Below are 17,302 nucleotides of genomic sequence, written 5' to 3' on the forward strand. Positions count from 1 at the left end.
CTGTGGCGGTCCAGATGCGGCGTCTCATCACCCGCGGCGAGTGGCAGTCGGAGCAGCAGGACACTCTGAAGACCGGCTCGTCCACCAACAACAACGACGAGGAGAAATCCAGGCAGCTGGAGAGAGAGAACAGGGAGCTGCAGAAGATCATCCAGGAGGTGAAGATGTTACATCATACGGACACATGCACATTATTATTATTGAATGCCAGACACACAATTCTATAACACACATAATTCATTGCATAATACATATATTCATGGACATATAGGTAATAAACATTCATTGCTTGCTGTGTTTTTATGTGTGTGTGTGTGTTTATGTGTGTGTGTGTGTGTGTGTGTGCAGTTACGACAACAGAAAATTACGCATAATATGAGAAAATGGAGAATAATAATAATGACACAACATTGTGACATACAAACAGAGACATGGGTTTATGTCATCATGTTTCTGTTGCAATTATTGCTTTAGTTTTTGCAGGTTTTCTTTGATAATGTAACTTTGCTTCTGTGGTTTGCGTTCACGCTGACAGATTTGGAGAAGCGTTGTGACACACTCGTCTTACAGTCCGTGTTATTGCAAAAGTGTGGCTCTATAAATTCATGATTTTTTTTTTTTTTTTTTTCAGTAGGTAAGATCCCAATCCTTGTAGAAAAATTAATTTTCATAATTATACATTTCATGTCACAAAATTATGGAAATCTGCTTATCGTATTTATCCAGATTTTTATATGACAACTCCAGAAATCTTGTTTTGTTCGACCAACAGTCCAAATGCCAAATATATTTTATCGATTATCACATTTTAGAAGCAGGGACCAGCATAAGTTTGGGCATTTTTGCTTAAGAAATCACCAGACCAATGAATTTATTATTAAAATAGTTGCAGATTTATTTTATTTTGATTGATTAATTCACTCATTGTTGGACTAATGTGATACAATTATGGCTGTAAATGCTTATAAATGTGTTACCTTATGTTACAGTGGAAACCTCTCATAGTGATCCTGTCTGTGTGGGTCAAATTAATCACTATAAATGGATGATTATTACAACCAAATGTCTTTTTCCTTATTTCTCCCGCAGGTCAACATCTAATTGACCTTTGCACATTTGTTGCATGAATGTAAAGGAATGAAAGGGTTTGTTTCAAATTACTGTACTGTGTGTTATTACAATGCAATATAATCAGTACAGTAATGTGTTTAAAATATAGTTTACTGTAGTTAAGATGTGTCACTGTAATTCATATTTTCCTCACCAAGGGCCTGCTTAAGGAAGCAGTACATGACTGGGCCCGCATAAGTCTACTGGATGCCACTTGAAGCACTTCACTCATCCAAACACTGTTGCGGATCAAGTCCCCCGCTCATGGCAGTGACACTCCTGGATGGCAGTGGTCCAACTCCAGCAGAACATGCACCATGTCTCACCACAAACGCTGCTCAGGAATGTCCCAAGGAACATGACAAAGAGTGCAAGGCATCACCCTGGCCTCCAAATTCCTCAACTCCCAATCTGATCGAGCATCTGTGGGACGTGCCAGTACCCCACCTCACAACCGACAGGTCTCAAAGGATCCACCGCCAACGCCCCAGTGCCAGACTCCAAGAGGGCACACCCCCAGAGGTCCCGTGTCCATGCCTTGACATGTCAGAGCCAAGTCCGATCCAGAAAGGGGGTACTGGCACGTCCCCAGAATACTCAATCAGATTGGGATCTGGGGAATTGGAGGCCAGGTCGATGCGTTGAGCTCTCTGTCACGTTCTTCGGTCACTCCTGACCAGTTTTTGCAGCGAGGCATGGCGCATTGTTCTGCTTGATGGCCACTGCGATCAAGGCGTATTCTTGCCTTGGGGGTGTACTGGGTCCACAGTGGTGTTTGGGTGGGTGCTGCGTGTCAAGCAGAATCCACATGAATACCAGGAGCCAAAAGTTTCCCAGCAGAACATTGCATTGTAACAAGATGATCAATGTTAATCCCTTATCCGCCAGTGGTTTTAATGTTTTGGCTGATCTCGTCTGTCCCCCATGTCTACTGAGATTTGACCTCCTTCATGTTGCCAGTGCTGAGCTCGCCGCCTGTCAGACAATAGTGACGCTGTTTATACACAAACATATTATGTTCATCACGTTGTCATATTGCTGATTACTAATGCAATACAAGCTGGATTTAGCGCTGTGATGCTGTCAGCACAGGTTGTTCATGTAAGCTCCTTTTGAATTTGCCAGAACGTGTCACAATGACAAATGGCGTTTCAGCCGGTTTGCCTGTACACCGGACTGGACTGACAAAGTTGGAAATTGACCCGACTCTGGTGGTGTCCACTGCATTTTAATCTGCAGACATGACTACAATAATCTCTCTCTCCTCTCGTTGTGTCTGTAGAAAGAAGAGAGGGTATCGGCACTCCGCAACCAGCTGGCTGAGCGACAGGCTCTACGCAACCGCCGCCGACCCTCCTCAGGACAGAATCAGAACCACAATGCACCGCCGCCCTCCTCCCAGCCAGATCCCAAGTCTCTGCTTCCCCCTCCCGGCTACCCCAACCCCACCACGGACAATCACTCCCTCCCGCCTTCCTTCTCCAACTCCTCCAACCTCTACCCGGCTGACAGCAAGATGAGCCGCAACCACTGTCACAACAGCCAGATCCCACTGCTGTATAAATAGGCGAGGCACTGGGGGGGAGGGGGAGGGGGGGACAGTCGCACAGTGCACACACACACACAGGGGACACAAAACACGAGACACTGTGGCTTTCACTTGTTTCGGCGATGAGCACAGCGGTGTAGTGACACTGTTTTAAAAATACGGCGTGGAAGCACAAATAAGTACACAGGAGTGCTTTACACTCGGCAGCTTCGGGGAGAGTCACGCAGGTAACACCCGTCCTCACAGTTTTGATCTCACTGTGTTCAACTCCAGCAGCGAGGCACTTGTGACTGGTCAGACTAGCAGCACTCGAGGTCTTTCGTCAAAGGCCATGTGAACAGATAGATCTCTCAATCATTCCTCTCCCTCATTCGTTATCTCGTTCTGTTGTGGAGACACGGCGTCAAGGATCTGAAAAGGAAACGTTTTGTGTTTGTGTCTTTGCTATATCGTCTCCACCGTTTGTCTGTCGAGTTTGTTGACTAGGCAAGCACATACAGTAGTGATTTATATTGTTCTGTAGTATCTGATCTGTTTTGTCATGGAGTTGTTGTTAAATTAATCGTTTACTTTTCAGGAGAGTTGTGAAAAACTGAAATTCACAAAGGGACAAAGCAATGTACAGTTTTTTCCCCAATGTTTCCTCTGAAGAGCTCGACTGGGAGGAGTACTGGTGTCACTGACAAGTGATAATGTGCATTATTAAATAGCCATAATTTAGATGGGGCCCAGGAGCTTGGCATGTTGTCAGGACTGTGTATTCAAGTACAAAACTGCATCCTACAAATCCAGTCCTTTGCTGAATATTAGACCCATTTTAAGGGAGGATCCAAGCTTGCTCATGTATAGGGACAATTTTGATAGTTTTGCCATTTGAAATAATGTTTTACACTGTATTTTTTGAGATTTGTGTTGTATCTACTTCACAGTATAGTACAGTAGTAGCCATCAAATAAACCCCTCATCCTGCATCTAATGTATTTTGCAGACATGGCGGCTACCGCTGCAGCCACAGTCACTGCAGCTGCACATTTTGTAGGTAGAAACGGTTTGAGATGTTAACTTCCAACTTGCCATAGGAATAGTTTCTACTTTCCGCCTCCTGAAAATGAAAGCCAATTTATATTTCTACAGCAGCAGTGCGGTGAGATGTGGGGCTTCTGCGATGGCTATTTCTGTAGATATTCAGAGAAAGCACAGTTTTTATACATGTGAATCTGTTATACGTCCATCTGGTGAGCCTTTTTTATTTTAAAGGATTTTTTTTTCATGTTTTCCCATTACAGACAATCTGGATGGATGCTAATTTATTTATTTTGTACTTTACTTTCCCATTTTGCCTTTCGGTGAACTGTAAATGTATCAAAGAAGGATATACGTCAAGTAATGTGACAAACCGTATTTAGTCAGCAGTTAATCTGGATGTACTATTTCATTCATGAGCTATTTCCAGATTTTATAAAGCAATGATACCTGATGAGCGTTATCAGCAGGTAAAACTCAAATATTTTTAAAGATATAAATGTCAGTGTGCACTTTAAACTGAACAAACTATGGTTACTCCACTTTATGTTGCTGGTATTCTAATACATCTTAGCTCAGGGTATGGAGGAGGACACATATGAATGAAATAGGCCATATTTATTAACTGTGCAGCACCTGGATCAGATAGTGTAACATATGAATGCAGAAATAATTTAGGAAATGTTCTATTATCTTGCACATATATGACAATATACATGGATTTGGGGATATTTGTATTCACTATATCTAAGATCTTAAATGTTAATATATTTCAGAGTATGTGTATGCAAATATATGGGTACCATAAATAAAATAATTGTTTTTTCATTGGGTATTTTTGTGTTTCGGTGATAGCTCAGTGGAAATACATAAAAAACAGGGAATTACAGGGTTGATTTTCAAAACACGGTGCTGTTAAACTGAAGTGAAACTGTAATTACCTAAAAGTGTGGATTTTTTTTTTTTACAGCTCAGGTAATGCTGTTTTAAAAAGTAAAAATTCCATGCAAAAGGTTCAGTGGTTTGGGGGGAAGTATTAGCAGAAATGGAATATAATAAGTATACTCACCTAGTCTCACTCACCAGACCTTTCTCAAGAAAAGAAAGGTCTGGCTGGGCCGACTCTCACTTTAAGATTGGAGAAAAAAACGCCCCGGCTGCTTGTATTTCTTTCAACCAATCACAATCGTTCTGGGCGGTGCCACAGCAACGGTGCGCTTGCAAAAATATTGCCGGGGGGAAACAGGTTTTGGTGTAACACGCCCACAAAAATATCGCCTACAGGACGCGAACCATGGCAGAAAAATGGCTACATCCCCGCAAGATCAAACACCGCAAAAGTTAGTAAAGGACGTGTTGAAAACGGTTGAAAACTGCTACACAACCGGAGGTGGTAGGGCGGGACTTCAGCGGGTGGCTCGTTCCGCCCAATGAGAGGCTGATCTATGCAGCGAACTTCCGCCCACTCAGACTAATACTCACCTGAAAAAAAGAACCTTGTGTTTTTGTGACATTAGAATGAGCCTTTATATCTCCACAGGGAGCAGGTCCTTGTCCACAAGTCTACCAATGTTGCACCGACACTTTTCTACAGTAGCTCAGAACAGACAAACCAAACACTGGCTCTAGATAGAGCCATTCACATTGTCAAATCGGCAACTGTAGTTAGCAGCCCCTCTGTGCTGAACAACATATGAAAAACACTCCTTTTGACCTTGAAACTGCTTTATTCAGTTTTTTTTATTGGTTCAAATTGCAGGGTCTGAGGAAGAGACCTCTATGGGTATTTTTTTTTTTTTAAATCCCCTGAATGTCTGGATGTTATGTTAACAGAGCTAGAGGCTCATCTCCAACGAGCAAAACAGTGTAGGAGAAACACTTTATTTATGTGAAACTGCTTTATTTAGTATTTTTACCAGTTTAAATCACCTGGTCCATTTGTTCTGGAGAGGAGGAGACCTCTGCGGATAATTCGGCTCCTAATAAAAACCTCCCTGACATCTGATTCAGAAAAAAGGTGAGCGCACATTAGCAGCTCCTTGTCTCAGATGTGTTGAACAGTGTTGGAGAAACACTGATTTGTAACATGAGCATGTTTTATTCAGTATTTTAACAGGTTTAAAAAGCAGGGTCCGTGGTTTTGGAGAGGAGGAGACCTCTACGGATAGCTTAGCTTCCTGTAAAAATCTCCTGAACGTCTGGATGTTAACAGACAAAAAAGGTGAGCACACATTAGCAGGTGATGGGCTAGAGGCCCATCTCCGACGAGCAAAACAGCGTATGAGAAACACTAAATGTTTTTATGTGAAACTGCTTTATTTAGTGTTTTTTAATGGTTTAAATCACCAGGTCCATTTGTTCTGGAGAGGAAGAGACTGGTAAAAATCTCTTGAATGTCTGATTCAGAAAAAAGGTGAGCGCATATCAGTAGTGTCTTGTCTCAGATGTGCTCAATGTGTTAGAGAAACACTGATTTGTTACATGAAACTGCTTTATTCAGTACTTGTACTGGTTTAAATCACAGGGTTTGTGGCTTTGGAGAGGAAGAGACCTCCCTCTGCGGATAATTAAGCTCCCCGTAAAAAACTCCTGAACGTCTGGATGTTAACACATCAGAGAAAAAAGGTGAGCACACATTAGCAGTTTCTTGTCCTTGTTCCTAGAAACACTGATTTGTAATGTGATACTGCTTTATTCTGTTGCTCTATTCTTTTGTCTGGTTTAAATCACCTGGTCCATTTGTTTGAGGGAGAAAGAGACCTCTGTGGATAATTCAGCTCCCACTAAAAACCTTCTGAACAATGAACACTGAAGGAATTCTAACCAGGAGACGTCTCTGCAGTCCTCACCACGAGCTGCCCCTAAATCCCCCTAAATCTCACACATTCTTCCTTTAATTTAAATCATTTTATCTTTTTAAAAACATGAACCTATTTTTGAACAGCTCCCTGAGAGTCTCAACATCCTGTGTGTTACACAGACGAGTGTGATTACATCATCCACTAGATGTCACCAGTTATTTATTGCTTTTCTGACTCACAATGACCTTTGGAGCAATTAACTCTGTCTGGTTGAGTTTATTTGTCAGTGAAACTTGATATTTTTCTCCAGGTCGGCCTGCGGGAGTCAAAGAGCAAATAAACCCAGAAGAAGAGATCATTAAATGGAGAGGGGGAAGTGGTTTTCAGCACAGTGACCAGCTGTGAAGGCCAGCGGGAACCTCGTTACTGAGACAATAAGTGGATGTCTGTGGATAAAAAGAAACTAAAGGAGACAAATGGCTCCCAAGTACATCCGACATTTGTATAATGTGGGTTTCTACATGATGACAATGTGACGAAGCCAGCTGTGCTGCAGTCCCACACATAAACACACTGAACAGTCACACACACACAGACACACACACACACACACCCTCTAATGTCATGTCTCTTTCCAGCTGACTGAAGATGAAGTATGTGGTAATAGAGGGAGGATGGTGTGGAGGAGGGGGGAGGTTGTGTGTGGGAGAGAGGGTGGAGGTGGTGGTGGTAGTGGTGGTGGGGGGGTGTCACTGGGGAAAACCCGCTCTGGGCTGAGGCTTCTGTGGGCCTCCACCTGACACAGCACTCCGCAGCAGCACAAAAAGTAGGAAATTCCCCTCATCGTGTCTGATCTAACAAAGGAAGTATTTGCTGGCTGTGGAGGAATTTCATCGCAACTTTTGCCAAATAGTAGACCGAGCCCGCTGCAGTGCATGTGTGTGTGTGTATGTGTGTGTGAGAGAGAGAGAGCGCTACTGCTGGAGCTGTTTGCCAACTCAAATTTCTGTTTGGTATCTCAGCTATGAAATGAGTTCATTATGCGTACTTGTGACTTTTTTTTCACATTTTAATTCAATGTATGTGCACATAAAGTATATAAATAAAATCTTAAAAACCTAATCCCAACAATTTAAATATAAATAAATACAAATAAATACACAGGTTGTAAAAGTACGTGATAACAGTTCTGTACATAATCCTAAACTCTCTCAACGAAGAGCTGTGTCTGTATCTGATACAGCAGAGAAAGTCTACAATCTCAGGTCAGCATAAATAATGTACAAAAAAGTGCCTAAAATAGAAATAATATTGCAAACTGTTACAGTTTATAGGATTTAAAAAAATAAAAATAAAAAATCAGCACCGCCTGTTCGGCTACAAGCTTTATCTCCATTGAGATTTAAACACTTCATTGTGAAGATGAATAATAATTAAAAACAAAATACATAAAAAAAAAAAAGCCAAAACGTATGGCATCTGCAGAGCTTCGTATCGACTTTCTTTGTTTCACATTAAAGAGTCATTTCAAAGTGCAAACACACCAAAGAAGGTTCTGCCCTCGTCGGTCTCCAGCTCCGATAGCTGGTTGGTTTCTGTCCACAGTCGGTCTCCTTTGTTCAGCTGAAACACTGCGCCCAGATAAATGGCGTTGTACCAGCCCTTTCCGTCTCCGTTGCTGTCCTCCTGTGCCGTGCTCTGACACGCTGACCTCACGGCGCTCATCAGCGAGGCTCTGCTGCCTATGGAGTCTGAGTAGCGCCAGATCCTGTGGCTGAGAGGCATGAGGCGCCTTCCCGCTCCCTTCTCGTCGCCATCGCTGCAGGAGACTCTGAACGACGCCTGGCTGTAGACGAAGTAGAGGCCAGTTTGTGGGATAATGATCTGGTTGTTCACCAGTTTGAAGCCGCCCTGAGCAAACGCCTGGCCTTGACCGTTTCTCCACTCGAGCTGGTGTTTCGAACTCTCGCAGTCTTCGTAGTTACCTGGAAACAGAGCAAGACGAAGCGCTGTTACAGCCTTGCAACACTTTGGTTCCTCTTTCCACAGGGTGTTTAATAATCAACAGGCATGTCATTAGGAAAGTGGAATGAATGAAGCCAATGAATAACATGTGGGACAACTTCCTTATAGCGCCCCTGACTAACACACAAGGTAAAGAAAGAGTCTCTTTTGTTTGCCGAGGATCAAATCAAGGTAAGCTGTGACTCACCCTCTAAGTGGATTGCTGCCTTGGCTTTGCTGCCGATTCGACTCAAAGTGTAGTGGGGATCTGAGGAGAGGAAGACAAATGTGAGCTTGTCTAATAATCCAAGTACATCTCACAAAAACCCCCTTAGCATTTTTTTGTTTCACATGAGACCCATGAATATAATCACCTGTTTTCTCAGCAGTGTCCGACTTGATTAGTGCTTCTCTTTGGCCTGATTGCGTCTGTATGGATGGGGAAAAAAAACACTGATTAGAGATATGAACAAAGACATTTTCTCTGTTTCTCTGACAGAAAATGCCAAATTTTAAAATGTCAAATTCAGAAAGGCAGAGCTGGTCCTTACCGTGATGTCTGGCTTTCCGCTCCAGTACCAAGCAAACAGCAGGACACCTCCTATACAAAGGGCCACAGTGAGAAGGGCCACGGACACCTTCCATATCCGAACAGCAGAGGATTTCTTTTCCACCAACACCACCGTCCTCTCCTCAGGACCCATCTCCACATCACCAGGTGCAGTCGTGTAGGCCACCATACTGTGCACAAGTCTGATCTTTAGAGTCCTCTTGCAGTTTAGAAAAATCTACCAACTAAACTTGGCTGGACGCTGTTTCTGTGGTGGTACTTCTCTCTTTGTGTTGCTATTGTGTTAAGAGTGAACTTCTGCCAGAGAGCTTGTAGTATTTATGCTGTGGCAGCTGCTACTGCGGAAGGGAAACTCCAGTGATGTCACCCTGTAAGCGGAGACAGTGCAGAAGCCAGCAGCAGCAGCGGCAGCAGCAGAGCGACCCGAGCTACGGAGAGAAAAGAGACGCGGCTGAGAGGGAAAGAAAAGTCACAGAATTTTTAGTGGAGTTTTACCAGAGCGCAACGGGAGTCGCGGTTTCAGGATGGGGAAAGTGAATGGTCTCCACTTTTGGGTTTTTGAAAAATTACACAATGTTGTATCACACACACACACACACACACACACACACACACACACACACACACACACACACACACACATTCGTGCACAAACACAAACATTGCACACAAAGTCATAAAAACATATTGAGCTCATTACTGACTCGAGCCACCCACAGAATGTAAGCTCTGTCTGTAACTGCTGTGGTTTACACATAAATCCACAGCTCACCGACATTCAGAGGTCAGACCAGATGTTTTGAAATACCACAAAAATGTGTGGACTGTGTAAACAATCACCTGTTAATCACCTATTTTGTTGTAAGCAGATAGAAGGACATGTTTGAGTGTTTAAAATACCAGCATACACTTTTGGATTTGTAGTTGTTTATTGAATACATAAATAATTACATATATCTGCTAATCACTACAGTTTAGTGTGTTAAATGCTAAATCTTTATGTTTACGGTATAAGTAGAGGTTCAGTAACCACAGATACATCGCCAAATACCTAAACTCTGAACAGTCATCTGCTTTACACAGACTCCTGGTGAGGTTAAGATCATATTTTCACGAGAGATCTGACTGCATAAAAGTATTTAAAACAACATTAAAGGGACCGTTCACCCCCACGTTAAAGAACACATATTTTTCCTCTTACTTGCAGTGCTATTTATCAGTTGAGATTGTTTTGGTGTGAGTTGCGGAGTGTTGGAGATATCAGCCGTAGAGATGTCTGACTACACTCTAATATAATGTAATTAGATGGCACTCTTGTGGTGCTCAAAGTGCCAAAAAATAACCATTTGAAAAACTCAACAGCAATGTCTCTTTACAGAAATCATGACACAGTTACTGAAGATAATCCACAGACCTTGTTGTGAGCAGATGAATGTCGGAACTATTTTCTCTTTACCGAACTACACCCACCAAATGTATCACCACGCAGAAGGAAGTGTGCATCTACTCATGAACAAGAGGCTCATGCTGTCACAAGCCTGTCCTCCACAGCTGAGCTGTAACGTTAGCTAGCTCGGTGTCGCTAGGTGAGCTAGCAGTAGATGCACACTTCCTTCTGCGCAGTGATACGGTTGGCGGGTGTTGTTCAGTAGAAAGACAATACTTCCTATGAGGAGTACTTGCTTGGACATCAGTATTTGTTCACTTAGAGTAATCTCCAACCAACCTCCCACATGTGATCATGACTTTTATATATTTTTACTATTCAAAATGGATACAATTTTATTTCATTGTAGAGCTGTGTGCAGCGTATCACTTCGCTCAGTGCCTTCTTGTCCCACTGTTGCTCTCTCTCTGTTTATCATGAGACTACGGCTGCGGTGGAGCTCAGAGTCTGTTTTTTGGGACCATTTAATGGCTCAGCGTTGGATGTTAGCCACTGCTGCTGTGTTAGCTCATGCTAATCGCGCAGATGTTGAACTGAACAGGAAGAGAGCCGCTGTGGAGACGGTTCCTCCGTGCTGCGTCTAACTGAACAGCAGCGACATTATGTTTGTTTTTTGAATACGGTTTAATACGATAATTGAAGCCCAGTTGTTAAATAAATGAATTTAAACTTGCACTTGTTTTCTGTTGTTGGTCAATTTATATTCCTGTTCTTATGTGACTTTTTGTGAGTACTCAAGTACTCTATAATGATTATTTCTAGCACCTGAAAATGAAAGTTACTAAAAATGCCCATAGTTCCTGCATGAAACTGCTCACAACAAGGTCTGTGGATTATCTCGAGTAACTGGGTCATGATTTCTGGAGAGAGACACTGCTGTTGAGTTTTTCAGATTTGTCTGTCAGTTAGTTTGTTGTTGTTGTTTTGAGTGCGTGTGTGTGTGTGTGTGTGTGTGGTTTGAGCACCACAAAGCGAGAGCCATCGAGGTCTAATACATTGGAGAGAAGGCGAACATCTCTATGGGTGATATCTCCAACACTCAACAGCTCACACCAAAACAATCTAGATTGATAAATAACACTACAGGTGAGAGTTAAAAATATGTTTTGTTTTGTTTTTAGATTTAAGATATGCTCAAACACTAAAAGATATGCTCAAACAAAAACATAAGGGAGGGATTGTAAGATGTAAAATATCACTAAGTAAATAAATAATTCCTAAAATGCCCCAGGAAAACCTTATTGTGGTTTTTGGAGATGCTTTTCTTTTTCCCTATATCACCCTCCCATCAAAACACAGTTCTTTTTTTAATTTGACCTCAATGTCAAAAGAGAAAACTGTGTTGAAACAAAACTTGGCAACTGTCCTCTTTCTGTTTCATAACTGAGCACGATGCAGCTCAACAAACTGGTTTTTACACTTCTTCATTATTGGCCACGGTCTCTGCCTCGGTCTCCCCGTTTCACTTTCTCACCTGACTTTTTGTGTTCGGGACAGAACATTAAGTGTGTGGGCTTTTTCACCACACATGCCTGAAATGTCCACTTTTCACTTCTGTTTTCAGTTATAAGTGCTTTTCTGTTTTTAGCAACACTTAGAGATCACTTTCTCATTCTGTTTCCCTTGTATTGTACCGATGGCTCTGTTTGTTTGCTCAGGGCCGGCTCAGTGTGGCTTTGAGCGAATTGTGTGTTTGTGTATCTTGGACTCCTGTCCGGACCCGTGCTGTGACGCTGAACGTTAACACTGTAGTCTTAAGAGTGTGTGAGAGTGTGTTTCCTCGTGTGTGAAATCTCACCTCCGTGTCTGACTGTTTTATTCCAACATGCAAACACAAACCGACCGCAAGATGTTGCAGGATGTTATCATCATCATCATCATCATCAGATGCACCCACATGACACGCACACAAACAGACATACATTGCTTCTATGCAGTACCTCCTGCTCACTCACCCACCACCTCTCGATTATTCATAAGAGGATTCACCACATTAAGTTCATGGTTATCATATCCGGCGATCTCAGACTGTACAGTAAGCTCACATACGAGCTGCATCCCCAAATGTTGTTTCATAATAACCATGACAGACATTAATCCTCTATATGTCAAACTAAGGGAATCAGATCTAAATGTAGCACAACACACATCTACAAACTACAACTTAGTCGGAAGACTAAATTTTTGTTATCACCCATTACCTTAATAATAAATTGTAAAACATTTAATTGTATAGACACATATTCTGCTAATCACTCCCACATTTTCTGGTCATGTGAAAAGATTACCATGTTTTAAGAGAGTGTATTTAACCGTTAGAGATCTGTATCTCTGTAAATTCCACTGGTTTGCTGAAAAAAAGTCCTAAACTAAATTTTTGAACATTCATATGGCAGCAAACAACTATTTTTAAATATATTTATTTACTGCGTTAAATGCTTATTTGTATAGGGACAAGTATATACCATAAAATGATGCCCAACACTACAGCATTTACAGCCTTAGCTGATCTGCGATGCCTGTCCCAAGGTGGGCCTTTTAAATACAGAATACTCAATAAAAAATACAGTGCAAGACACAAACTCAACAATAAATACGTACTGTAAGAACACAAACCTCAGAACTCAACAAGGAATTACAGACAGAACAGTACAAGACAGCAAGTATGATACAATAAAGGATTAAAAAAACAAGAAGCAGCCGATCACTGATGACTACATGACTGATTCTTCATCAGAAACTGTTTTACTTTGAGGCTGAAATAATTCCAGTCAGGGTCCAGTTTGAGTTCTGCAGGTGAGGAATTTCACATGTTGATCAGAAACAAACAGAAACAGCTCTTTGTCCAATGAGGACAGATAGTAGAAGAGTTTTAGTTGAGTCTAGAATGAAAGTGTCAGTGCAGAGACTAATGTCCTTCCTGCGGTCCCAGTATTTCCAGTATAGCCCTCTGTTAACTTGAACCAGGATAAAATGATTAAATTGTCGGCTCTTTGAAATGTTATCGCTAGCTAATGTTAGCTATTTTGCTAATAAATACCTAAAATTTTTATGTTATTGGTGCATTTTCTATTTTCTTATGTTCCATGCCTGTCTCCTGACTCAGTGCCAGCCAGGCAGCATCTCTCATGTGGGGCAGTTTGTCAATGTCCCCTCCACACACACTCCTTTGCTACGGGTTGAGGCTGCGACTTTGTCGGTCAAACTTCGCCGAAGTTGACTCCTCGTGATGCAAAGATGTGAATTTGCTTCACTAATGTTTATTCGCCGCTGTGCTTGGATTGAAGTGATGTGAATGGGAAGTGAATATTTGCCGATTTCATTCATGTGTGACTGTGCTCTTATACATTTGAGAGCTGTGTGCACTGCAGACATTTCAGCCCAGACTCTGAATGTCATGTACAGCACCTTTAAAGGATATAGGTATACTCAGTGGAACAACTGACATTTTCCCTGAAGAGTAAGGGGAAATGCGAGAAACTGATCACCTTCACTGCAAACAATGATGACACTGTCATATCTGGATCTAGGTAAATGAGAGGAAAATATGTACACAAAGTCAGTAGACCAAGAAATGTATACCACCACTTTTCTCTCTCTTGTTAAAAAAATAAAATACACTAAAATTGTTCTAAAAATGACCTTTATTTAAATCTGAATGTGCTCTGTATTTTCTGTCCTGCTGTATCTGTTGAACCCTCCAAGCTGACAAAAACACACACTTTCTCAGTCAGAGGTCATCTGTAATGTGTAACTCACAAACTCCCACTGGATTCCTCCACGAGGAAAATACCTCTTTTCATGGAGCAGAGAAATATGAAACTGGTAACAAAACCTCTCCAGTTTGAGCCTTCATATCTGGGTGCCCTTTCCCTCTCCCCACTGTGAGCCTGAATCATTATCAGTGCTCTCCTAATCATATGGTGACATATTCCCTACATGTAACTCCCCCTGCGATATCTCAAACACTTTGAAAAATCCCTCTTTTGTTCTTTGCTGATTTTACTCATGGATTGCATCATGCAATCCCAGGATTGTGGGGTCATCACGCAGCGGAGCTCAACCATAGTGCCGACAAAGATTACATCAGGGCAGGAAGGAGAGGATGGAGGAAAGAAGGGCGGAAGGAGGGTGGGGAGGCCAAGGAGGGAGGAAGCGGAGGAAGGATGCTGTTGTAGGCGAACAAGATGCAGCGTTTATGCCACGAGTTTCATTTTCACATTCATGTGGTGACACAATCACAGGTGCCAGTTTTTGAAGAAACAAAAAATCCACATCAAGGAGGTTCTGGTTTCCCTCTCATCATTCCTTCTACAGTGTTGCCGTGTGTGGGCTCAGAGGGTGCTGTCGATGTGTAAGGGAATAAACTGGGCCAAAATACCACAAATGCAAGGTGGCTTCCGTTGCCGCTACACTGTATAGTCTGGTGGCCTACAAACCTACGCCACACCGCTGAGAAGTTACACTTTACCTACTATTACCTCAATGTTTTCCTTCTGTATCTGTCGGGAGCTTATTTTAAAAAAAAACCATCAGATTAGATTAGGTGCTTATCTGATTCTTGGATTTTACATTATCTGTTAGCCATAACCATGAAATTAGCTGCTTCCAGACTCAGAGGGTTCATAGGGTCAAAAAATCAATTTAACTAAGTGATAAGAAATACATTTAGTGGGTTAATAGGGATAAAGTGCCTTCGAGATAAATATATAAAAGGTTAGAGGAGATTAGAAAGTTGCTGTTCAACAATGTGTGGGTGAGCATTTCATTTAAAATATGTCTTAAATGTTGTGTGAGAGCGGAGCCTGATGAGGCTACTTTCAGTCCTTAGAGGCTAATTGGTTGTTTTAAAGCTGAACTTCTTCATCTTCTTCATCTCATGTGTTCATGTGCTCATTATTGAGCACATGGATCCCACACACAGTCTGCATCTACATTTAAGGCTCATTTTAATGAACATTACAGTCGAGCATGATACCCTGAGATCAATAGGAGATCAAATGTTGTAATATGCACAAAGGTACGATTGAATAGGGTAGTAATTTACACTAATTTAGAATAAATATGTATTCTATAAAATGCAAGAAATACACCAAAATGCATCCTGGTGGAATTTGGTGGAACAAAAAAAACAAAAAAAGGAGTTGTATTTGTAAAGGATACTTCCAGTTTACTGCAATTTTGGTCTTTTTTTTCTAGTTTTTCTTATTATTTCTTATCATGATAATAATATTGTATTCAACAAGTTATTTTCTGGTATAAACATCTCTAAAAAGAAGTCAGATGGGGAAAGAATTTCAAGTGATCGGACAATCATACAGGTTTAAAAAAAAAAAAAATCAACACAGGATAGTCAAAATTATTTGACAGATAAAATTAAAATGAATAGTACAGTTATGAGCCAGCTGTAAACATCACAGACTGACTTCCTGCCTCAACGTTTACCCACAGTGCTGTGTACTGTAGATGTGCGCACTCAGTTTTTCTGTGTAATGAAAGACTGATACCGATGATACCATCGTTGTGGGCGCTCTCACTTTCAATTAAACCTCCATATACAGTGGTTAAGAGATAATCTGACTAATCTGTCGTCCTGTTTAGGCCCACAACTGTCTGATCATTGTTCCCTCGTCTGGCTGCGCTCGGTGATATCGCCTAGAGCCCAGATCTCAGTTTTGGTGAGTAGTCTATAGGGTGAAGTCAGGTAATGTGGGACATCGTGTAAAATGGGACAAATAAGGTTTTACATCTCTTCCTCTTTAAGTATTAGCAGCCAGTCACCAAACTGGTCATTGCATGACTGCTACAAATGTGGTTTCCATTAAACAATTATTTTGATTTGTCTGAAAAAAAAGAAAAAAAAAGAAATAAAAATGAAATCACTGGTCGCAGGACTTTCAAGGTACGCCATGTGGCATGTTGGTTATTTGTTTGGTAAGAAGAGCTTCAGCTAAAACGAGAGGGTATAATGACAAAATTGGTGGTAGGATGATGCAATTTTATAAATGACACTACTTTTTAGGAGAAAGGGTTTTGTGTGATGACTTAGTGCATTCAGGTAAAATGGGATGTTTTTTTGAAGTGAAACCAGCATGTTTTTAGGTGACCAGGTGCCATAAGAATCATGACTAATGTTAATGTCTGCCTCTAATATTACAGACACATATTTACAATATTTCTTGTCACTTAAAAAGTATAGATGAGTCCATGTCATAGCGTCGTCCTGGTTCTCTCGTCAAAAAACGTATGAGATTTTCCATTGGATTTCGGATTTGTAGAAAATAAGATCTGTGGCAAATTAACGTTGATGATACTTAACACATTTTGTCAAGTGAGCTAATCTTCTGAAATAAACACCTCTTAAATGAATTTCGAAGTCCAAATGCTATCACCGGAAGTAAAAAGCTAATGTTAGGCCACAAACGAACTACCCCACGGTTGCATGACTTAACGTAGTCTCTTTTAGCCACTTGTTAGCAACTGCCTTTTTTAAGACATTTAAAAGCTTAAAAATTCACAAGTGGGGTATTTATTGATGTGATTTATGTCGCAGAACAAAACATGAAAGTCTCTTAAGCTTGTGTTAACCACAGACTTTATTTCAGGCATTTAAAAAAAAACCATTGACTCTGAGACGAGGGAAGTGCGAATGCAAAAATGTCAACTAATGTCTGGGTTTTTGGGCCAATTCCTGGAGCACTCTACATGGCACTAAGAAAACTGAACCACCAATAACTGAACTGAAATAAACAAAGATGTCTGTCCCATTTTACCTGACCATGTTATAAGGGTTAGGG

The 17,302-nt window shown here is 41.4% G+C and overlaps 2 protein-coding genes across 4 annotated transcripts in view; one reads left to right on the plus strand and one right to left on the minus strand.

The window, feature by feature from the left end:
- The window catches only part of gabbr1a (gamma-aminobutyric acid (GABA) B receptor, 1a), a 121,772-nt gene extending 117,075 nt beyond the window's left edge, over nucleotides 1–4,697 (plus strand). For all 3 annotated transcript variants that reach the window (XM_050047968.1, XM_050047967.1, XM_050047965.1), the window contains exons 23-24: nucleotides 15–158; nucleotides 2,393–4,697. In XM_050047968.1, the coding sequence (XP_049903925.1) occupies nucleotides 15–158; nucleotides 2,393–2,677 (429 nt within the window). In that variant the 3' untranslated portion in view covers nucleotides 2,678–4,697. The remainder of the gene's footprint in view (nucleotides 1–14; nucleotides 159–2,392) is intronic.
- A 1,980-nt stretch (nucleotides 4,698–6,677) lies between these two features.
- tnfb (tumor necrosis factor b (TNF superfamily, member 2)) lies at nucleotides 6,678–9,343 on the minus strand. Its single transcript, XM_050046526.1, has 4 exons — nucleotides 9,039–9,343; nucleotides 8,862–8,916; nucleotides 8,696–8,755; nucleotides 6,678–8,468 (listed from the first exon to the last, which is right to left on the minus strand). Exons 1-4 carry the CDS (start codon nucleotides 9,225–9,227, stop codon nucleotides 8,011–8,013), a joined length of 762 nt encoding a protein of 253 aa, XP_049902483.1. The 5' UTR covers nucleotides 9,228–9,343; the 3' UTR covers nucleotides 6,678–8,010.
- Nucleotides 9,344–17,302: the final 7,959 nt, after the last annotated feature.

The sequence above is a fragment of the Epinephelus moara genome, chromosome 6, assembly GCF_006386435.1.
Source record: "Epinephelus moara isolate mb chromosome 6, YSFRI_EMoa_1.0, whole genome shotgun sequence".
Taxonomy (NCBI): Eukaryota; Metazoa; Chordata; class Actinopteri; order Perciformes; family Serranidae; genus Epinephelus; species Epinephelus moara.